The 24,431-nt window shown below is 43.4% G+C and overlaps 1 protein-coding gene across 7 annotated transcripts in view; it reads left to right on the top strand.

Moving 5' to 3' along the window:
* The window catches only part of ELAVL4 (ELAV like RNA binding protein 4), a 97,498-nt gene that overhangs the window by 57,377 nt on the left and 15,690 nt on the right, over positions 1-24,431 (top strand). For 5 of the 7 annotated variants that reach the window (XM_088479295.1, XM_088479294.1, XM_088479293.1 and 2 more), the window contains exon 3: positions 11,899-11,985. The exons of the other annotated variants lie outside the window; for them this stretch is intronic. In XM_088479295.1, the coding sequence (XP_088335421.1) occupies positions 11,899-11,985 (87 nt within the window). The remainder of the gene's footprint in view (positions 1-11,898; positions 11,986-24,431) is intronic. 7 annotated transcript variants of the gene reach the window in all.

Here is a 24,431-nt window from a genome sequence, read left to right as displayed (position 1 = left end):
TTAACTGTATAACAGGTCCCTCCTGAACCATCACGGCTCTACCGAGGCCAGGATGGAAAAAGAAACTTTATTGCCAGTTCAGCACAAAGTAGATGGTTAAATGAGGCCACAGAAATGTGAATGGGTTCTAAGGCTTGGTTTATGGGATTGTACAGCCGCTCATACAATGTCCATGGATTGGAACTACAGGGTCATTTACATAATGGCCTAATGTGTTAAATGCCATAAACCTCTAACCCCATAAATTTCATTCTTCGTGCCCTTTGTAAGATGTAACCATAGCTAATTATGCTCACCAATACCTACAGTAGTCTGACATTTAATACAATAATTTTTGTTTATTTGTAAGGCCCAACAAAGCTCTAAAGTGGCAGACAGTCTGACTTATGCAAATTACAGATCACACATATTTATTTATAGACATTCTATTTAGTAACATTTTATTATATAGCGCCAGCATAATACATAGCGATGTACAATGGGGTACAAACCATAATAAAGACTGGGGTTTTTTTAACATACAAAGTGGTAAGACACATCACATAAGAGGTTTATGAAGGAGTTAGAGGCGTGAGACAAAGAGTAAAGATAGCTCTGGTCATCAGAGCTTACAATCTAATTCCTATACCACTGCCATGTACTAACTACTATGGTCAAGTAGATCAGTATTACAGACCAATCAGAAGGTCGGCCATTTTAGATCACTAATATGTGCTAACAGTATCACAGTTTGAGGCTTATCTTGATATATAAAACACAAGTAATGCTGATGCATGTATGTAAATCACTATAAACCCTGCATTATAATGGAACTGCTTATAATAATCAGTTAGGTCTGATGCAATAACATCAGTGTTCATTGTGAAAACATATGCATTAAGGAATGACATGACCAGGACATTAAAAGTTCCCTCCGGTTTCTGTGACCCCTGTAACCACACTTTACCTGTGGCCTCCTGCCTTTTATTCATTTATTTATTAACAGTTACTTATAGCGCACACACATATTCCGTAGCGCTTTACAGAGAATCTGTAGTCACTCGCAACAGTCCCTGCCCCATTGGAGCTTACAATCTATAGTTTGTACCACATGTTACAGACACATATACACTGGGGTACATTTTTGTCGGAAGCCAATTAACTTTCCAGTATGTTTTGGAGTGTGGGTGGAAACTGGAGCATCTGGAGGAAACACAAGCAAGCAAAATGGGAACATACAAACTCCACACAGATTGGGCTTTGGGGGGACTCGAACCCAGCACCTCACTGTTGTGTGGCAGTAAGCTAATCATTGTACCTCCATGAAGCCCACGGTGGTGCCATGAATCTTCTATAACTTCTCATATCCTTATAATTACAGTATAGTAGACTTGTCTACTGTTTAGACCTTCGGGAGTCTCCTGGAAATTCCCGGACAGTAGGCAAGTACTGTATACAGTATAAGGTGCATTAAATTCATTCTCTATCTATACATTGCTGTGAACAGGTCATGAAAAGCCGACATCCTTGTCGAGTTAAAGCATTTCTAGAGAAAATGACAACTATTTTATGAGCCCCCACCCGCCTCTTCCTCCAAATATATTGGATTACATTATTCAGGATCATTATCTCGCAGGTGACCTGCAGCTATTTGATGTTTTTGTAATGAACTGCTTTCCACAGGGAATTAGAATCTATACACGTATAGAGAGAGCCCACGCTGCTGTAGTTCAGTGCGGAGAAAGCAATATGCAATGTGTGCCAGTCAGCATCATTTGCATACGAGGAGGCAGGGAAGGCAGCTGTTAACCCCCCCTTCATCCTCAAACCCCCGACACACACAAACACACATGACAGAGAGCTGCTCTAGGGCTTGGGGGTGGCAGGGAGGATGAAAAGTCTTTAAATTGTGAACAGCTCAATTGACAAGACAGTGAAAGCAAGTCACGTCTGATCTAGGTTAATAAGCAGTCTGCATGTACAGTACCTGCCGCAAGATGCACTCACAGGCAGCAGGGAAGAAATGAATGTATATAAATAAGTGCCAACCTTTCCATGTAAAAATAGAGTTCCATATTTTTGTCTGTAAGCACAGTGCAGCATTCTATTTAACACCTTCTACTATATAATATGTGCGCAATCTTTCAGACAAAGGGCCTAGTGCAGAGATGGAAGTAAACCATGTGTACTGTACATTGTTTAAAAGAAGCGTGCATGGAAAATTAATGTGTATATTCGCCTATATGCAGAGGTGTATGCATCTGGAAGGGTGAGCACATCTGCAGCATATGTCATATCTTATATTTGCACCAATCTTATACAAGGTGCAAAAGACTATATTACATCATATCCAGACCTGCATAGCCCATACACACAGAGATGTATGTCCAACACTATCTCAGCCCACAAGCCTATATGATAATTATAAATTAGTCCCTGTGTAAAATGTGTAAATTCCATGACAAACCACCATGCATTATAAGGTATGCCGGCTGACATTATACAGACAGCCGGCTTCCCAACTGTCATGTCCCGGCGAGGGTGAAATGACCGGCATCTAGATGTAGACGCCGGTCATTTTACCGACGCTGGGAGACCGGTTTAGGGCCCCCGGGGGGGGGGGGGACTTAGGGTTAGGCACCCCCCCGGGAGGATAGGGTTAGGCTAGGGAGAGGGAGGGTTACGGTTAGGCACCCCCCTGGGAGATTAGGGTTAGGCTAGGGGGAGGGAGGGTTAGGGTTAGGCACCCCCGGGGAGAATTTAGGGTTAGGCACCCCCCTGGGAGATTAGGGTTAGGCTAGGGGGAGGGAGGTTTAGTGTTAGGCACCCCCGGGGGGGACTTAGGGTTAGGCACCCCCCGGGAGGTTAGGGTTAGGCTAGGGGGAGGGAGGAATAGGGTTAGGCACCCCTGGGGGGGACTTAGGGTTAGGTACCCCCCTGGGAGGTTAGGGTTAGGCTAGGGGGAGGGAGGGTTATGGTTAGGCACCCCTGGGGGGGATTTAGGGTTAGATACCCCCCGGGACGTTAGGGTTAGGCTAGGGGGAGGGAGGGTTATGGTTAGGCACCCCCCCCGGGAGGTTAGGGTTAGGCTAGGGGGGGGGAGGTTAGGGTTAGGCACTACCGGGGGGGGACTTAGGGTTAGGCAGCGGGGAAGGGGGGATAGGTTTAGGCACTTAGAGGGGGGATTAGAGTTAGGCACTGGGGGGAAGGTTAGGGATAGGCACCCCTAAGGAGGGTTAGGGGGGGTTAGGTTAGTTCATACTTACCTGGAGACGATCGCTATTTTCAGCCGTGTCGGCCTGCCACTGTCGGGATTTGTTTACATGATAGGCCACATATTCTTCCTAGCAGGGGCTTTTTAACAGAAGAAGGGCTATGTCCAAACTCCCTAGACGAAATCTCGCCGGGGAATGCGCCAGCATCTACTGTACATGCGCAAAATCTCTGGGAAAATGGAGCTGGCACCATATTCCCAGTGATTGCTTCAGAGGTATGGTACTGGTGCCATATTTCTGGAGAAAGCACAAGGTAAGCAAGTTCGGTCGGCTAGCTTTTGCACGCGCAGGACCCTGTATGATGTTCATTGCGGTGCCCCCTTGATCCACAGGAAAGGAGTATACATAGCCATTGGGGGAGTGGTTAATTATAGAGCAAAATCTAGCTGGCGAGATCATTGGAATGTTAACAGCAACACAGAGTATTTCAGAAGATATGCTTACTGATCTTGTGGATAAAAGGCTACTTGTCCACTTGTGTGAGTGAGTGCATGTGACAGGGGCAGTTCCATTATATAAGGAGGGGAATCGAGACAACAGGAAGTAATAAAGAAGAGTTAGAGATTGGAAGGAGTCATGTACCCCAGCAGCACAGAGTAATGTTGTAGGTTCATAAAAAGTAATGCAGGAGGATTGTGGTGTCAAACACACCTCTAGATGAAGCTATCATATACAATATGACATCCAGACAGTGTTAAGGTAAGTATCTTAACCCCCCTTCCCCGCAGCCTAAACCTTACCCCCCCTCCACCCGCAGTCTAAAACTAACCCTCCCTTCCTAGTGCCTAACCCTCCCCCTTCCTAGTGCCTAACCCTAACCCTCCTCCAATTACATATCCTAACCCTCCCCCTAACCTCACTACTTACCATCGGGATTCCAGGGCCAGCATTCTGAGCGCAGGCATCCCAACAGCCTGGCATTTAAAACACATCCCATATATATATATATATATATATATATATATATATATATATATATTTGCTACTACGGTGAATACATTATCCTCTGTGTATGCACAGATGCGCTGTTGCCTACGGGAACGCTGTTATCGGAGATGGTAGGGGGAAAACCATGGGCATTCCTGGGTGGTGACTGAGTGGTGTCCTGAAGTGTACACAAAAAAACCTGTTGCGTGGCCATGTTATGGGAGTATCGCGTGCGTGTCAGTGATAGCGGCTGCATTCTCAGACGCAGAGCCGCAGCCACAGAGGCCATGGTCAGACGCAGACACTGCACCTGAAATAGGACAGGTGCTAGAATGGATGGTGCAGATGATGGTGGAGTGTCTTGAATGACCGGCAGTATTACAACGTGTATTAACGCTGATAGTGAGTGCTGCAGTGCTTACACATTCAGGTGCACGCTACTATACGAGGGGAAGGCAGAATGTAGCATTTGCATATTGTCTCCACTACGGATCTGCAAATAGACGAAGCCGCCACGGCGACTGTGTGCACCTTCGTATCAGTCCCTCTATCCTAATTTTACAATACGGGTTTCTGCCATCACAGAAAAAGGTGCAGATAATGGAATCCTCCTGGGAATTCTTCACTGACCTAAATATCTGTTACACTGAACTCAGTCAAGTACGGCAGATAGCATTGTGGTGATGACTCCTAAACTGAGGTGTGTTTGAAACACATATACAAGCTTTTAAAGGAAAACGATTATCAAAATCTATATAATAATTGCAGAAGGTCTGTCCCATCTGCTCAGCTCGTGCCTTCTCTGTAGTACGATACCGTTGAGAAAGCCCAGTGCCGTAGAAGGACACGTCTGAGCACTTGGCCAACCGCTGCCGCCCCCAGCACACAAAACATCATGATGCTACAGAATAAGGTGCCGAGAGCAGTAACTAGGAGCCGGGTGCCTTCTAAGGGTGCGCCGTGTTCCTCTCCAGGCAACAGGGTGTTCTTCCAGGCACTCCACAAGCTGAACATAAATGCCACTGGGCTATGATGGTGCACCCCGTTGGCTCTGCACCCTCAATGGTGGCACTGATTACACATCCCAAGTTATGACACTGAAAGCTCTGTCTCTAAAGCTCCCCTCCATGACAGGTTTAGTCCTTTAGTTCGTTTTTATATGCCATGAAAAGTTCTATGAAATAGATAATTTTTTATGTTTCTTTTCTCCTAAACATAACTATGGTTGCAGGCACTATCACACATGTTGTTATCTACTAAGAAAATACAAATGTACAAAACCCCACGACAACCAAACGGGATGGGTATGGGATGCCGGCGCTCGAGATCCCGGCAGTCAGAATCCCAACACCAGCAACCCAACAGGGTTAGGATACCGACACCTGTCGGTAAGTAACCTAACCCTACCAATAGCCCTCCCCGCACACTAAGAATAATCTCCCCCCTTGTGCTTAAACCTAACCCTCCCCCTCTAGTGCCTAACCTGACTACTTACCGTCAGGATGCTGGTGCCGGGATTATGACTGGTGTCAGGATTGCGGCACCGGCATTTTGAGAGCTGGCACCCCTACAGCTGGGATTTCAACTACATCCCCAACCATACTGTAAATCTGCCTGCTGATTCCCCAATGCGTTCCGTCGGTCGGAAACAGCGATCTGCAGCCATTTGACAATCTGAAATTCTTCATGTTGAAAATTTCAGATTTGCTGATCATGATCATATTTTTGTCGGGATCGACAAATCAGCGAATTCCAACATGATGGAATACACCATGCCCCAACCCCGCCTTAACTCTACATTTGCTGCTGTTGTCTAAAGGCCCCCATACATCAGCAATTGATTGCAGCAATCGTGCAATTTGCAATCGATTGGTATAAAAATCTTTCCCTTTTTCAATCGATTGTGGCAATCCTGCAATCTGCATTCAATTGAAAAAGGGAAAGATTTTTATACACAATCGATTGCAAATTGCACGATTGCTGCAATCAATTGCTGATGTATGGGGGCCTTAACTTGGACTACATCAATCAAAGCTGATGTCTTCTGGTTGCTATGCAGGTGTGTAACTTGGAATCACCTGGCACCATAGCAAGATCTGGCAATCAGGGGAATTAATACAGGATAATACCCCTTTTCCCCCAAAATTCCGGGTCTGACCCGGAGTTGGAGCAGAGGGCCCGATTCAGACCCGCTCGCGAGCGCTGAGCGCTCGCAAGCGGCTCGATGGTGCCCTAGTGCGCATGCGCGAGACCCGGGGAGCGACGGGGAAGCCAAAGGGGGAGTGCTGTCGATGTTGATTGACAGCACGCCCCCTTTGCTGGGCGTGCCGGGGAGCGTGGCTGCCAGACGGAGGCGTTCCCATGGGAACGCCTACCGTCTGGGTCCGGCCCCACTGACATCACTAGTGATGTCAGTGGGAGTGATTTCGGCTCTGATAGAGCCAAAATCACTCCAGGGCTTGCGGTCACCGAGACCCTACCGCAGGGTCTTGTCGCAAGCCCAATGGTCGCGATGGTCTTGACCCACAGCTATGCGAGTGTCCAAGAGGCCGCTCCAAGTTTAGGTAGGAGGGCCCTGATTCAGAGTGAGCGTTCTGGTCAGAGCGTCCGGCTCTGAATCAGGCCCAGAGTTCCTATCCAGATCAGACCCGGAATTTAGCCGGAGCCGACCCAGGATATTCCCGAGTCGGCGCCGCTCACATCAGAGTCGGCGCTGCATAGACCCTGCTTTCCCGGCGTGAAAGTGGACGCTTGGAGATGACGTCATCCCCAAGTGCCACTGAAGCCGGACCAATCGGCCGGCTCGCATCGCACTCCAGGTCATTGTGACCCGGAGTGCGCTGTTCTCACAGCAGGGTCTCACGGTCTACGCCCTTGTTAAACCCTGCTATTTGCCTGGGTTTGAATGCTCGGTCACTTGACCCGGCGATCCAACCCTCTCCCCTTTTACACCAGGGAGCTGCCCGGGTTAACCCTTCAATAACCCGGGTTTTAGCTCCGGTGTAAAAGGGGTATTAGTGACTAAGCTCAAGTGGGCTCCACTGTGCTTGCATCGACCTCCATGCATGCGCAGAAGAGGAGGCCTCCATGGTAAATGGACAAGGCTAGGCCTTGTAAATGGCTGCTCTGCCAGCGGGTAACTGTACGTTTGCACTTTCATATTAACAGCCACAATTGGCACAGCCTAAATTTCAGTGCATGATTATATTAAATGAGGACACACTTTGGCTTCATTGAATAGATCACAAACATAAGCAGCACATTCTGGAAATGAAAAAGAGATCTACTGTAGGTATTTTGAGAATCTGCTGCTCAGTGCAACCCTTCACAACTCAACTTTATTCAGCCAGAGTGTTCAGCAAGACGAGAATATAATTAGAGGAGACAGCAGTTATCTCTTTATACGTCAGCATTTAATAACAAGCATACAGTACACCTGATAAACATGAATATCCGGCTCTGTGCATTACATAACATATGGCAGACATCTTGTGTCATTTTTATGTCTTCGTTGTTTTTAAATAGTGTACAAATAAGATGACATATTATATTGCCAGATACATTACCTATGCTCAAGCTGGGTGCACACTAGACGATATGTCGCCCGGTCCGGTGTATCGGGCCGTTATACCGTCCATGTTGGCAAGTGTGCATGTACTATGACCAACCATGCACGCTCCCGCGGCTTCGTTCATCGCATCGACAGATCGAGCCTACATGCTGCTCAATCTGTCACTTTGATGAACGACCCCATGCTTGTGGAGGCGGCTTGTGAACGACATATCGAGCGGTCGTTCAACAGATCGTCTGGTGTCAAACGACCACATGATATGTTGTACCCGGCTTATTTACTAAGCAGTGTTAGGAGACAGAGTGAAAAGTGATAAGGTGCCAGCCAATCCGCTCCCAACTGTCATTTTTCAAACACAGCCTGTGAGATAGCAGCTAGGAGCTGATTGGCTGGTACCTTATCACTTTTCACTCTGTGTCCTAACACTTCTCAGTAAATAGACCCCTGAATGTTAAAAAGGTTATGCATATATGCTTTATAAAGGCAATGGGGTAGATGTATGAAGCAGTGAAAAGAGTGGAGAAGTGTGCCAGTGGAAAAGTTGCCCATGGCAACCAATCAGCTTTGAGGTTGCATTTATCAAGTACAGTCTGTAAAATGATAGGTACTGTAGAAGCTGATTGGTTGCCATGGGTAACTTCTCCACTGGCACACTTCTTCACTCTTCTACCTGCTTCATACATCTACTCCATTGTTCATTAAGGAGTCTATGTACTAAGCCTTGGGGAGAGACAAAGTACCAACCAATCAGCTCCTAACTGTCACTTTACAGGCTGTGTCTGAAAAATGACTGTTAGGAGCTGATTTTGTCCAGCTAGTTGATGTACCTCTATGATTTTGGAGTGTGGGAGGAAACTACAGCACCCAGAAAATGCCTACACAAACATGTAGCGAACATGCAAACTCCACACAGTTTGAACATACGATGTCTAACCGTGAAATGGAGGACAGATCCAATGGGTGCAATGCTAGAGTTGTGATCTAAATCTAACTTTTTATTCTATTCTGTTCTGTTGCAGCTGAGCATGTAAGTCATGTTGAGTTAAGGCGGCCATTCACGGTGCGATGCACCGTGTAGGGCGACTGCCGATCCATCGGCAGACGGATCGTGCTGTCCCCGCTGACAATCACGTGGTCCCCGCTGACCGCACGATACGCCGGCTCCCCCCTCCACAATCTGAATAGGATCATACATCGCATCCCAGATCAGATGAACATGCGGGAACATCTGGGGATGCAATTTACGATCCCGCGGGAGCGCGCAGCACGATATCAGGTACGATATCGTGCCCATACACAGCACGATATAGCACCTACATCGTGCCGATCCATCGGATCGACAACGTATAGCGTGCCATGTATGGCCACCATAAGATCAGCATTCCACAGAAGAGTTAAACTATTTGATCTATTCCTCAATGCGTCAGATGAGAATGAAATCCTGCAAGGGCCGCTGTATTGTTTATGAACGTCCGTTGAAGCCCACGTTGGCAGCTATAATTGCCAGAATGCTCGTCTTCGCTTTCCTCGCTCTCACACCTCCCCTCTTCTGCATTTTAAATTCTACCCGTTTTTTTTTTTTCTTAATCACAATCAAATGTGTTTTGTTCCCATGTGTGGGACATCACAAAGCATGGAGCGGAAGTGGCAGCTGTCTGGGATCTGCTTCCGTACAATCAATTGGAATAGCTGTTAAACATGTTTCTTATTGCAAAAAAAAAAAAAAACATTCCAAAAGGGCTCCTTATTCCAAGCAAAACAGCTATATCCTTGTACGGTATTCATAACTAAAACACTGAAATAGTTAATTTGTTAATAATTAAGCTGTGTTGACCATTAAAGCTAGATTAAAAAAAAAAGAAAAAAGGATTTACCATCATCTGGTAAATTTGGTTTATTGACTTGTTCCTGCCATCCTACATTTTTTTTTATTAAATACATTAATGGGCATTTATAAAACAAGTTTGCAAATAATGACATTTGCATACCTATATAATGCAGGATGCAGAGTTGAACGCACACGCCTGTTTACAGTGCATATGTTTTGTGTTTTTTGCTGGGTACACACTACGCAATGTGTGTACCCAGCGATGGGACGTCGAGATGGAGTCATACATTGCGCCGGCCGTAGAGACTGCACGTCGCAGTGTGAAGGACGGCGCAATATGTCATTCCCAGCTGCATTGAGCAGCATGGAAACGTTCATTGCATCATCCTATGCAGCACAGCAGATGGGGCAAGGCGATAAATAACCCAAGGGCACGCGCGATCGGGGGTACACACTATGCGATCCACGCGATGTTTCCACATCCGAGCGATATATTGTGAAAACAGGACCGACATTCCCCCATTTTCTGCGACGCTGCCTGATGCCGTCCCCGCTCTGCCCAGGGAACTCGCAGAAGGAGATCTGTGCATGCGCACTACAGAGCCTGCACAGATCTTCAAACACTGGAGTTGTACGCAAACCATCGGCTCGGCATACAACTCTGAATAAGACCGTAGTACCTTGTATGCAACGCAGGAGCGATTCAACCCAATTTGCCTTGATCTCTATATTGGCCCCTTAGTTTTGTAACAGAAATTGGGCGTGGGAAAATATCAAATGGTGACCTTTTTGTCTGCGGCATCAAATTGTTGGTGAAATGGTTAATCAGTCCTTAACTAACTACAGTATTGCCAGATCGTCTAGTAATGTCTTTGTCGTGCCTCAGTGATACCACCCATTCCTTAGGAAGGTCAGGCACCACTGGGGGGGTTAGGGTTAGGCACTAAGGGGGGAGGGTTAGGGTTAGGCACTAACGGGGAGGGTTCGGGTGTGTGATGAGGAGGGTTAGTGTTAGGCTGCAAGAAAGCAGCGGAAGGGGGGAGGGTAAGTACACTTACCTAACCTCTGTCGGGATACCAAATATCTGGATGCCGTTGTCGGTATTGTGACAGGAGGCATCCCGACAGCCAGCATTACATACCCATTCCTTCCTAATTAGTGGATTAGGTGCATTCTGCAGAATATTGCTTAAGTAGTGACATCATTGAGGCTTGGACGTTTTAAGCAAACAAACTGACAGCTTCAACTACAGACGTTTAAATAGGTGACAGTGACTGATTAGAAGCTTTAGAATTAACCTGTCTAAGCTGTGCTAAACATGTATACTATCTATCATCCAATATTGCATCGGATATTCTGTAAATTGTAACACTGCGCATGACTTTTCGCACATTATGAGCGCAGAAATGCTCTGAGTTTAGAAATAATTGTCTGTAAATACTGTTCTTCATTTGTCCCCTGATCAATTAATGCTGCCACACTCCCGAAGAAGATCAGATCTATTGTCTATTGCAGAGGTTCCCAAACACGGACTTCAAGGCTCCACAACAGTTCAGGTTTTAAAGATATCCATGGTTGAGCACAGGTGGCTTAATTACTACCTCAGTCAATTTGAATTAACTACCTGTGCTCAACCATGGATAGCTCTAAAACCTGAACTGTTGGGGAGCCCTGAGGACCGTGTTTGGGAACCTCTGGTCTATTGTAATGTCTGTTGTAATGTGTAATAATAACATATTTATATTATGTTCTTTGGGAGTGAGATGTACATTTAAGACCATTTATTAGATCATATTCAAAGTTCATATGGAGGATAGCAAGCGATATATACTATTATACATTGCCTTTTCACTGTAGATTCCTACTTGGAAGCCCATTTTTATCACTCTGGAAGAGTTGTTTATCTTCACTGCCCTTGGACATAACATAGATCATCTGTACCTTGTGCACTGGATAGTGCTGCATTTACAAAGCAAATCTATGACATATCCAGTGTCAATAAAAATAAACAATCCTGCCTGGAAACCATAGTGGTAAAGCAATGTATTTGGTAAGAGTTGCAGAAAGACATGTACAAATTAGAAAATTAAAGTTGCATGAATTGTGAAAATTGCTTGTAAACATAGAGACCAATTTTAGTACAGTATATCATTGTTTTACTGCATTATTCTCTCTTGTATTTTACATTTTGCTGTTTATTTTTATTTTTTTGCGGAGTAGATTTGTGCTCCCAAATTTCATATTGTACATGTATGATATATAATTAATATAGCTATAATTATTTATTGGGCCCTATTCACTAAGGATTTTTGCCATAGGCACACAATTGGAGGAACACTTGAAGGATTTAGCCACTGGCACAAAATGGAAACCCCTTACTGAAGAGGGCCCTATCTTTGGGAAAGGTCAGTAGTGTTTGTTACTGCTTTTTGATATACTCTAGTTCAGTGCTGGAGGGGTCCTCAATGTATCGTGCATTGGAGACACCCTGGCACTCTATTGGTTTAGGAGCCAATGGGGCAGATGTATGAAGCTCTGGAAAGTGATAAAGTGCAGAGTGATAAACGACCAACCAATCAGCTCACAACTGTCATGGTACAGGCTGTGTTTGAAAAATGACAGGTGGGAGCGGATTGGTTGGTCGTTTATCACTCTCCACTTTATCACTTTCCACAGCTTCATACATCTGCCCCAATGTGTGGAAGGGGGGGCTGAGCGTGGCACTTAATAATGCTCAAAGAGCGCAAGTGTCAGTATTATTGGACTAAGCTATAGAGTTCATTACCAGGAAATCTAGTTATCTGGTAGTTAGCCGCAGGACCTGTGATGCCGGACAGTTATAGGAAATTGGCACAAAGAGAAAACGGTGAAGTGTAATATTTCAAGTGTTATTTGGCAAATTAAATATATTACTGACTTCTGTGGACAATTCCACCTTTTTCCTTCGTACCAGTTTACTTAGGTGTCTCCCACAATGTTTAGCACATAATATTAAAATATTATATACATTTAATATATGATTTTGAGGTGTTTGGGATGATTGTTTAGACTATTTACCTGTACATTAAGCTTTCTGAACTTGGTCACCACACTGAGATCATGTATTTAGTGTAAATATAGTTTATATATCAAGTAATTCACTTGGCTTGTAATTGTCTTTCACATTAGAGAACACAGTTATGCTTATATTAGCTATACGGAGAATTCACATGTCAGGGACCAAACACAGTCCCTGCATAACATATTTAGGAGATGTACAGGAAAAATTTGTTACGCCTTTTTTTCTGCCATTTATGTTGTTTTTGTTACCTAAGTTTTGTGGAGGGTGGGTCTCCATCTATAGCTATAGTGAGACTTGTCTAAGTAAGTTTACTAGTGTTGTCATAAAATGTATTATTGATGTATTGTAAGTAAAATATATACAGTATGTCTCTATATTTTATCTATAAATCCCCATAATCTGCGGTGCTCCCCATCTTAAATACATAATTTAGTCTCTATTTTAGTCGATAATTTAAATATATCTTAAGGTACTAGATCAGAGGTTCCCAACCACGGTTCTCAAGGCACACTAAAGCTGGCCACACATCTAAAGATTATCTGTCCAACCAGCCAACTAGTTGATTGGTTGGAATGACAATCTGGTAAGGAATGAAAGCAAATGACAATCAGCAATTTGCTCCCAAACGCCGGAAAATGGACAAAAACTGTTGTGTGAACAAATTGTTTAGATCAAACATTTAACAAACTTGTCTGAACGACTATTTTCATCTGTTTTCTGGCATTTAGGAGCAAATTGCTGATCATCAGTTACTCCCATACGTTACCAGATTTTCATTCCAACCAATCAACTAGTTGGATGGTTGGATGAAAGTTGGTCTAGTGTGTGGCCAGCTTTACAGTCCAGGTTTTAAGGATAGCCATACTTGACCACAGGTGTTGCAAGTAGTTCCTCAGTTATTTTGATTTAACCATCTGTGCTGAATCATGGATATAAATAAAATCTGCACTGTTAAGATGGCCACACATCTAAAGATTATCTGTCCAACCAGCCAACTAGTTGATTGGTTGGAAAGAAAATCTGGTAAGGTCTGAAAGCAATTGACAATCAGCAAATTGCTCCCAAACGCTGGAAAATGGACAAAAACTGTTGTTTGAACAAATTGTTTAAATCAAACATTAAACAAACTTGTCTGAATGACCATTTTCATCTGTTTTCTGGCATTTAGGAGCAAATTGCTGATCATCAGTTACTCCCATACGTTACCAGATTTTCATTCCAACCAATCAACTAGTTGGCTGGTTGGACAGATAATCTTTAGATGTGTGGCCAGCTTTCCTTGAGGACCGAGGTTGGGAAACACTGTACTAGATGGTTTATTTTATACCTAGAATTGTGGACAATTAGCCTTTCAATCAGATTGGATTGGATCTTTCAAATTTCATTAGATCTGTGGTCAAAATACTGAAATATCTGATTACAATGATCCAATCCAATCAGGTTGTAACGGGCATGGCTAGCATAAATTGAATTAGAGTGATGAAAGCTTGGCTGTTTGATATGGGTTCATTAATACAATGTAATGTTATTAACATTGCAAAGGGCAGAAATAATAAGCTCTGTTTAGTGGATGTCTGATCTAATAATATCAGCACCCGCTGGACCTGCTTAATAAAGGGAGCAAAGCACATCTGGCCATCTTTATAAACAACTACATACTCCTAGACATATTCTATTTGATGGGAATATATTAATTTGACTGTTTTATTGTATCAAAGATAGAAAGTAAAAAGTATTAATAATTATTCTTAGTACAGATATATATTTTTTTAAGAATTTATGATAATGAGTCAATAGCATATATACACAAATGTGATGTAACCTTAGCCAATCAGACATTAGCTTTTATTGTCAAGTTTCCACTGGATTGATCAAAGCTGATATTTGATTTGCTGCTATGGGAAACCCCACATTTCTGCTAAATACAAAATGTTGGCCCCCTACACTGAAAACACTGATGGACAGTTGGGCGGAGTCCATGTAGCATCCATAAGATTAACAGCAATAATTATTTAACAATTTCAAAGAGCTCTTGTTTTATAGTTTATACCAGTGATTCTCAAACTCGGTCCTCTGGACCCCACACAGTGCACGTTTTCCAGGTCACCCAGCAGGAGCACAAGTGTACAGCCATGGCCAAAAGTTTTGAGAATGACACAAGTATTGGTTTTCACAAAGTTGGTTGCTTTAGTGTTTTTAGACCTTTTTGACAGATGTTACTATGGTATACTGAAGTAAAATTACAAGCATTTCATAAGTGTCAAAGGCTTTTATTGACAATTACATTAAGTTTATGCAAAGAGTCAACATTTGCAGTGTGACCCTTCTTTTTCAAGACCTCTGCAATTCACCCTGGCATGCTGTTAATCAAATTCTGGGCCACATACTGACTGATGGACACCCACTCTTGCCTAATCAATGCTTGGAGTTTGTCAGAATTTGTGGATTTTTGTCTACCCGCCTCTTGAGGATTGACCACAAGTTGTCAATGGGATTAAGGTCTGAGGAGTTTCCCGGCCATGGACCCAAAATTTCGATGTTTTGGTCCCCGAGCCACTTAGTTGTTCAATTTGCCTTATGGCAAAATGCTGGAAAAGGCATTGTTCGTCACCAAATAGTTCTTGGATTGTTGGGAGAAGTTGCTCTTGGAGGATGTTTTTGGTACCATTCTTTATTCATGGCTGTGTTCTTAGCCAAGGGAGTGGGTTCACTCACAATTTTGCCTGAGAAGCAGTCCCACACATGAATGGTCTCAGGATACTTTACTGTTGGCATGACACAGGACCGATGGTAGCGCTCACCTTTCCTCAAGGTGACAAACAAAAACCCACAAATTCTGACAAACTCCAAGCATTGATTAGGCATGAATGGGCGACCATCAGTCAGTATGTGGCCCAGAAGTTGATTGACAGCATGCCAGGGCGAATTGCAGAGGTCTTGAAAAAGAAAGGTCAACACTGCAAATATTGACTCTTTGCATAAACTTAATGTAATTTGTCAACAAAAGCCTTTGACACTTATGAAATGCTTGTAACTTAACTTCAGTATATCATAGTAACATCTGACAAAAAGACCTAAAAACACTGAAGCAGCAAACTTGTGAAAACCAATACTTGTGTCATTCTCAAAACTTTTGGCCATGGCTGTATTACTAAAGCTGGGCATACAGCTACAATTATCGGGGCGATCCGCCAGATATCCGCGGATCGCCCCGATAATTGTAGCGTGTGTGCGGGCTACCGTGGGTTAAATATCGCTCGGTCGGGCATGCTGGTCGATCTGGCATGCCCGACCAAGCGATATTTGTGAGTTAAAATGTCGGCCGCATCGAGCAGTGTGTACCCAGCGGCGGCCGACAGACAGACATTTTCTGTGTTCCTCACAGTGTAGGCCGCCGACATCTGCTGGCTGACAGGCTGCCAGATAAAATGTCTGTCGGTCTGACAGGCATTTTATCTTGCCGTGTATGCGATTCTGTGAGGAGAGCTGGAAAAGATATAGGGCCAAATGTAATAGGGTGAGAGTTTAGAAAAGTGAGAGTTTAGCAGTAATCTCTCACATTGGTTGAGTTTTATCTTCAAAATGGGAAAACATCTGAATGAGATTTTAAATCGTGAGAGTTTTTTAAGTCTAAAAAAACATGCAAGTTCGCTCTGTTACTTTGTTTTTGGACTCTATTACATTGGTAAAGTTTAAAAAGTGTCAGAAACTCTCACTTTTCTAAACTCTCACCCTATTACATTTGGCCCATAGAGTCCAAAAACAAAGTAACAGAGAGAACTTGCATGTTTTTTTAGACTTAAAAAACTCTCACGATTTAAAATCTCATTCAGATGTTTTCCCATTTTGAAGATAAAACTCAACCAATGTGAGAGTTTACTGCTAAACTCTCACATTTTCTAAACTCTCACCCTATTACATTTGGCCCGCACTGTTTGGGGTCCTGAGGACCGACTTTGAGAACCTGTGGTTTATACTATGACCAGATCAATTCTGAAACCTTAAGGTACTTAATTTGTTTTTAGTGAATCAGCTACAGTACTTCACAAGTACGACCTCCCACACATTGTAAAATGGATAGAAATGCATGAAAACGTGCTTTAGTGATGTGTTTTTCATGCAAAGTGCATTATTATACCCCTTTTACACCGGAGCTAAAACCCGGGTTTTTGAAGGGTTAACCCAGGCAGCTCCCTGGTGTAAAAGAGGAGAGAGTTGGATCGCCGGGTCGAGTGACCCGGCAATCCAACCCAGGTAACTAGCAGGGTGTAACATGGGCCTAGCCCGTGAGAAACCCTGCTGTGAGAACAGCGCACTCCGGGTCACGATGACCTGGAGTGCGCTGCTAGCCGGCCGATTGGTCCTGCTTCGGTGGCGCTTGGAGATGACATCATCTCCAAGCGACCACTTTCACTCCGCAAAAGCTGGGTCTTTGCAGACCCGACTGCGGTGTGAGCGGCGCTGACTCGGGAATATCCCGAGTCGGCACCGGCAAAATTCCGGGTCTGATCCGGATAGGAACTTTGTCCCTCATTCAGAGCGGTACGCTCTGAGCAGAGCGCACGCTCTGAATGAGGGCCGCCCTCCATAATTATGGAGCGTCCTCCTGGACGCTACGCTCGTATAGCTGTGGGTCACCACCCACAGCCTATACGAGCGTGCAGTTTGATGGCCGCGATGGTCGTGACCATCGCGACCATCGCCACTGCGAGCCGGAGCCTTCGGTTGAGGTTTTCAACCACAAGGCCCGGAGTGATTTTGGCTCTATCAGAGCCAAAATCACTCCCACTGACATCACTAGTGATGTCAGTGGGCCGGCTTCTGACGGTAGGTGTTCCCTTGTGAACGCCCCCGTCAGGGAGGCACGCCCCCGGCACGCCCACCAAAGGGGGCGTGCTGTCAATCAACATCGACAGCACGCCCCCTTTGATCAGACACAACGAGCGAAGGAAAGTCCTTCGCTCGTCGCGTCTGGCGCATGCGCACGACGGAGCTCCCTCCGTCGTGCGCATGCTCAGTGCAGACCATCGACCCACTTGCGAGCGGACAGCCGCTCGCGAGTGGGTCTGAATCAGGCCCTTTGTTCCAACTCCGGGTCAGACCCGGAATTTAGGTGGAAAAGGGGTATTACTCATTAAATGTGAACATGGCCTTTTATTTCAAATTTTTAACAAAAAAGTAAAATACCAGATTGCTGCTATGTACATTTGTACACAAGTGTGTTTGTGTGTCTGTGTATAGCTTCAAAATGCATTTAATAGACTAATAGGGTGCATTAAATGGCTAAAATGAATGCAGATCTGTACAAGGCTTTAAGGAGAAATACTTTCCTTGAGTGACAGTCTCCTTTAATTGTTTACATCTCCTGCACGACCAAAGAGCAAATTTTGGGACAGGATAGAGCAGATGATTAGGCAGTATCCTGTACAGATCTGCTTGATTGGTTTAAATATGCCTGCTCTGATCTCTGCTTGGACCTCTTCCTGCCTCTGCTAGTTAATTACATTTCATGTGATTTCGAAATTGCAGTTACTGTAGCGGGAAATAACTAATAGTTTTTCTAAACAGAACATTTTCAATCCAATTCAATGTCACGTATGTGTTTTACTGGACTGCTAGGTAACATAAATCCCAAATAAGTATATTTATAAAAACATGGATTCTTAAATGCACCTGTTATCAGTACTCAGTGGAGGAAGGCCTTACAGGAAATCAATGCACCCTATCAATTTAATAGAAACTAATGACTTTGCTGAGGCATGAGGCACACAATGCCTCACAGTTCAGTTATGTCAATATATCCTAGTGAATTGCTAGACTGGTTTTAACTGTTTGTTATCAGTAAAAGAGGTAAAAAAAATTACAGACTTGACATAATTACATTACAGTTGATAGACTGAAAAATTTGGAAATATTAACTGTGGTTAGTACAGCTACTAGTTAAGGTGCATACACACACAATGATTTTTTGATCGATTATCGTTAACGATATCGATTATCATTCAATCGTTGAAAAAATCATTCACTTTCTAAGTTAAAACGATGAATGATTATCGTTCATGCGTGTTCTCGTTTGTAGTTTGTAGTTCAGTCAGACTGGCCAACTCAACGATTTTCATTAAGTTAATATGCAAAAATCGTTTGTAGTTCAAAAAAATCGTTCATTACACTTTAAAAAATCTGACAGATAATCTGACAGACAATCGTTCAGAAAATCGTTCAGAAAATCGTTGGTAACAAAATCGTTGTGTGTGTATGCAGCTTTAGACATACCTCCCAACATGACCCTCTCGAGGAGGGACACAATGCTCTGGTCCTTGACTTCCCTGGTAATTTATGATTGCCGTCACCTGTGTTGAACTAATTAATTTATAAGAAAGGTGTTTCACCCCAGATGACGGCAATCATTAATTATCAGGAAGTCCAGGAACAGAGCATTGTGTCCCTCCTGGAGAGGGTCATGTTGGGAGGTATGGTGATGGAACATCTGTGCTATGCTATTGGAATTTGGCAGTCCAATAATATAACTGCTGTACTGCTCATTGTACCCTTATCGGCTATACAATATCTTCATTGCTTTTGTTTTTTTTGTTACCACTAGCAATTATTTTAATTTGCTATGTTTTTGTGATGTCACCAGTATGTTAGCAACGTCACCAGTAACCCACCATAGCCTGTGCTGCTTCCTTTTGAAAATGGCCAACGTGGAGGATTTTGCAGCTGCCAGTAATTGTAACATGAATAAGTGACACCAACAGCACAAAGTTAATGGGAAGCAGGGAGCTAGGGGCTACTGAATGGCCCTGAGATTTTGCAGATTTTCTGTACAAGCTTTATATCATACACTATGGGTATTGCTGGAAATGCTGATGCATGATGTTATAATAGCAGATAAATACATTGGGCCTCATTCCGATTTGGACCCATCTGCGGCCGCTTTTCGTGTACGGCCGCGGCAGCCTGCTTGCTAGTTTATGCTACTGCGAGAATTTGCCATTGCGTACTATATATCTGTGCGACTACATGTGGAAGCCTGTCCGTCCCTCTGTTCTTACGTCTGCAGCCGCCGCTGTCATCATTCCCATGCTGAGTGAAAAAGATCCGACTGAAATGGAAATGTCCATCTGCATGGTACAATCGATCAGGAAGTGGACTTGCACTCCCATAACCCTGCCACAACGCAGAATAGTTCTGTGCAATCGCTGCCCAGTCGCCGTCCATGTCACGGAAAGTGTGGTCCGTCTATAGATTAGATGGATCAATCTGTATGCACTAGTGATCTCCTTCTTTGTGCAGATACCTGATCGCCTGGCGCATGTACAGAAGCCATTGACTTTCTTTGGTACATGGGCAGCATGCTGTAATCCGCCAGATCCATTCACATTGCAGATATTTGTTACATAATTTCTTAGCCAGAGAACCAGATTTACTTTAAGCCCTCCACATTATGTAGTTTCTCACTAGCGTCCTGTTACCGTAAAGGCTTCTCAGTGCAGGCCCGCTCCTCTCCGGCGGTGCTGCAGCGGCCGCAGGTGCAGTAGATTCTGGCTAAGTGCTAAGTGCCAGAAGTGCTAAGTGCCAGAATCTACTGCGCATGCGCTAGTCTCCGGGAAAATGGCACCTGCGCCGGTTTCCCGGAGACAGCAATATTGCTCATGCGTGAGTCACCGGGAAAATGGCCACAGAGCAGCACTCTGGAGACAATGGACAGGTAAGTATAAAGACTATAATGGGTGCAGGGTGCGCAGTGTGGACATCATACACCCATTATAGATACACCCCTGACTAATACATTAGGATAATAAGTGTGCACCAGTCACCTTTGCCAGTATTGGCTTTTATCAGCGTCAGGAGTTGTACACATAGAGCTGCCAGCCTCGTGGTGACATTGGACAAGGGCTGTGTGTTATCAGCAGAATACATGGGAACAGCAGAATGATTTTGTCTCTGCTGTCTCTGCGTTAGTGCAGGGTTATTTTTACCTTTTGATCCCCGTGGGTTGCATTATTTTAACCTTAGAATTACACTGCTGACTCTTCTCTAGGCACATCTGCTGCCTCCCCCTGCATGACATACAGTTTACATTATGCATGAGAACTGTTTCTATTTGTGCAGCAGAATCCCAGTAATGGCCACTGTGCTACATACATTTTCAGCTGGTGGGAAGTGCCCCATAGAGTTTCCACTTAAAGAGAACCAACAGTCATACGCGTAACATGATCATTGCGATATAATGCCAAGCTCACATGCACACAAGTAATATGGACCATTAAGGTATTATATAATAAACACATGTGTATGAGTGCTTATAGTATAGCCCATAGCACTGCAGTACAGAAAGTGGCTCACCTTCCCATAGATTCAGGAACAGCAGGAACACCTTATTCAGTCACTGATGACTGCGATATGCCTCCATCAGAAAACAACACCTGTGTACGAGGAACGCTGTTTTTCAAATGCACAGTCTGCAGGCGACACTAATCATATACCTAAACACTACAGCGCTATGGGGGAGATATATCGAATCTTGGAGAGAAAGTGAAAGAGAAGTTGCTCATAGCTATCTGTCTGTATTTCAGCACAGTCTACTTTAGCTCTCTCCAAGATTTGATAAATCTCGCCCTATAAAAGTAAGATATGTAATGAAAAATGTATCAAATCTTCAAAAGAGTGAAGTTACCCATAGCAACCAATCACCTTCTAGCTAACATTTATCAAGTACATTCTACAAAATAATAGGTAGAAACTCATTGGTTGCTATGGTGAATGCCTCCATTCAATGGAAGCTTTGATACTCCTCTCCACCGCCCCCCCATACTGTAGACACCAACAGTCCCTGACTTCATAAGGACAGTCCCATGTTTGACATTTGTTCTCCTTTAAAATATTTCCTGACAATGCACTTTTTATAATTGAATTTTCCTACTCTCTCAGAGGGTGCACTTATACGTCTATAATTTATAGTCATCTGAAAGTGGTTAAAACCATTACATATGAGTGTAAAAACTGCAAGAAATGTTCTGCAGTTATGCCTAGCAGTCAGTTGTGTTACTATGCCTGTTTAGAGTATACCAAACCTGTATTATGAATTATGATCATATCCAGGATTTAGGCCTTTGGTAAGTGTAGTGCTCTAGGTTGGTAGCGAGTGTAACACAGGTCTATCATAATCAGGTCTGTTGATCACATCATGTGTAAACGTGCTGTGTCTAGGTTTGTAGCAATTGTAAAACCATTCTATCATAATCAGGTCTGATGTTCAGATCATATAAATGTGCTGTGTTTTGTCTGTATAGATTGTTTTATATTATCATCTCCAGTGTTAAAGTCATTTTGGGAGGTGTATCTTTCTATATCGTAAGTCTAATGTATATTAGAATATAGTATTATAGTCATATCCACAGTTCAGGTAATATTGGTTAGTTGCTGTGTCCTTTACTTGTATAATAGAATTATATTTTGTTTGTGTCCACTGGTCAGGTTATTTTGGGTAGGTGAAGTGTTCTATGTCATGTTTAGATGTGTCTTTATACAATGTAATTGAATTGTATTATGATCATGTGTAGTTGTCATGTTGGGAGGCGTCATTTCCTCTGTCTTTACAGTGTGATAAAATTGTATTATAAACATGTGCAGTGGTCCGGTCATGTTGGGGGTGTAGTGCCCTACGTCTGTATATAGTGTAATAGATGTGTATTTTGATCATGTCCAGTGGTCAGGTGATGTTGGGGGTGTAGTGCCCTATGTCTGTATATATATATAGTGTAATAGATGTGTATTATGATCATGTACAGTGGTCAGGTTATGTTAGGGTGTAGTGTGCTATGTCTGTATACAGTGTAATAGATGTGTATTATGATCATGTACAGTGATCAGGTCATGTTGGGGGTGTAGTGTCCTATGTCTGTATACAGTGTAATAGATGTGTATTATGATCATGTACAGTGATCAGGACATGTTGGGGGTGTAGTGTCCTATGTCTGTATAGGGTGTAATAGATGTGTATTATGATCATGTACAGTGGTCAGGTCATGTTGTGGGTGTAGTGTCCTAAGTCTGTATACAGTTTAATAGATGTGTATTATGATCATGTACAGTGGTCAGGTGATGTTGGGAAGTGTAGTGTCCCAAGTCTGTATACAGTGTAATAGAATTGTACTATGATCATGTACAGTGGTCAGGTTATGTTAGGGTGTAGTGTGCTATGTCTGTATACAGTGTAATAGAAATGTATTATGATCATGTACAGTGGTCAGGTCATGTTGGGGGTGTAATGTCCTATGTCTGTATACAGTGTAATAGAAATGTATTATGATCATGTACAGTGGTCAGGTCATGTTGGGGGTGTAGTGTCCTATGTCTGTATACAGTGTAATAGAATTATATTATGATCATGTACAGTGATCAGGTCATGTTGGGGGTGTAGTGTCCTATGTCTGTATACAGTGTAATAGATGTGTATTATGATCATGTACAGTGATCAGGACATGTTGGGGGTGTAGCGTCCTATGTCTGTATAGGGTGTAATAGTGATGTGTATTATGATCATGTACAGTGATCAGGACATGTTGTGGGTGTAGTGTCCTAAGTCTGTATACAGTTTAATAGATGTGTATGATCATGTGATGTTGGGAAGTGTAGTGTCTAAGTCTGTATACAGTGTAATAGAAATGTACTATGATCATGTACAGTGGTCGGGTTATGTTAGGGTGTAGTGTCCTAAGTCTGTATACAGTGTAATAGAAATGTATTATGATCATGTCCAGTGGTCAGGTGATGTTGGGAAGTGTAGTGTCCCAAGTCTGTATATAGTGTAATAGATGTGTATTATGGTCATGTACAGTGGTCAGGTCATGTTGGGGGGGTGTAGTGTCCCAAGTCTGTATATAGTGTAATAGATGTGTATTATGGTCATGTACAGTGGTCAGGTCATGTTGGGGGTGTAGTGTCCTATGTCTGTATACAGTGTAATAGATGTGTATTATGATCATGTACAGTGGTCAGGTCATGTTGGGGGGTGTAGTGTCCCAAGTCTGTATATAGTGTAATAGATGTGTATTATGGTCATGTACAGTGGTCAGGTCATGTTGGGGGTGTAGTGTCCTATGTCTGTATACAGTGTAATAGATGTGTATTATGGTCATGTACAGTGGTCAGGTCATGTTGGGGGGTGTAGTGTCCCAAGTCTGTATATAGTGTAATAGATGTGTATTATGGTCATGTACAGTGTTCAGGTCATGTTGGGGGTGTAGTGTCCTATGTCTGTATACAGTGTAATATAATTATTATGATCATGTACAGTGGTCAGGTCATGTTGGGGGTGTAGTGTCCTATGTCTGTATACAGTGTAATAGATGTGTATTATGATCATGTACAGTGGTCAGGTCATGTTGGGGGTGTAATATCCTATGTCTGTATACAGTGTAATAGATGTGTATTATGGTCATGTACGGTGGTCAGGTCATGTTGGGGGTGTAGTGTCCTATGTCTGTATACAGTGTAATAGATGTGTATTATGATCATGTACAGTGGTCGGGTTATGTTGGGGATGTAATATCCTATGTCTGTATAGTGTGTAATAGAATTGTACTATCATCATGTACAGTGGTCAGGTTATGTTGGGGATGTAGTGACCTCTATCTGTATAGTGTGTAATAGAATTGTATTATGATCATGTACAGTGGTCAGGTTTTGTTGGGGATGTAGTGTTCTATGTCTGTATAGAGTGTAATAGATGTGTATTATAACAGTTGTTAGGTCAGCTTGGGTAGGTAAAATATTTCTGCCAGC

The sequence above is a fragment of the Taudactylus pleione genome, unplaced genomic scaffold (genome assembly GCF_031769625.1).
Source record: "Taudactylus pleione unplaced genomic scaffold, aTauple2 ptg000230l, whole genome shotgun sequence".
NCBI lineage: Eukaryota > Metazoa > Chordata > Amphibia > Anura > Myobatrachidae > Taudactylus > Taudactylus pleione.
The sequence above is the reverse complement of the archived record's forward strand: the minus strand, read 5'-3'. Positions and strand labels throughout refer to the sequence as shown.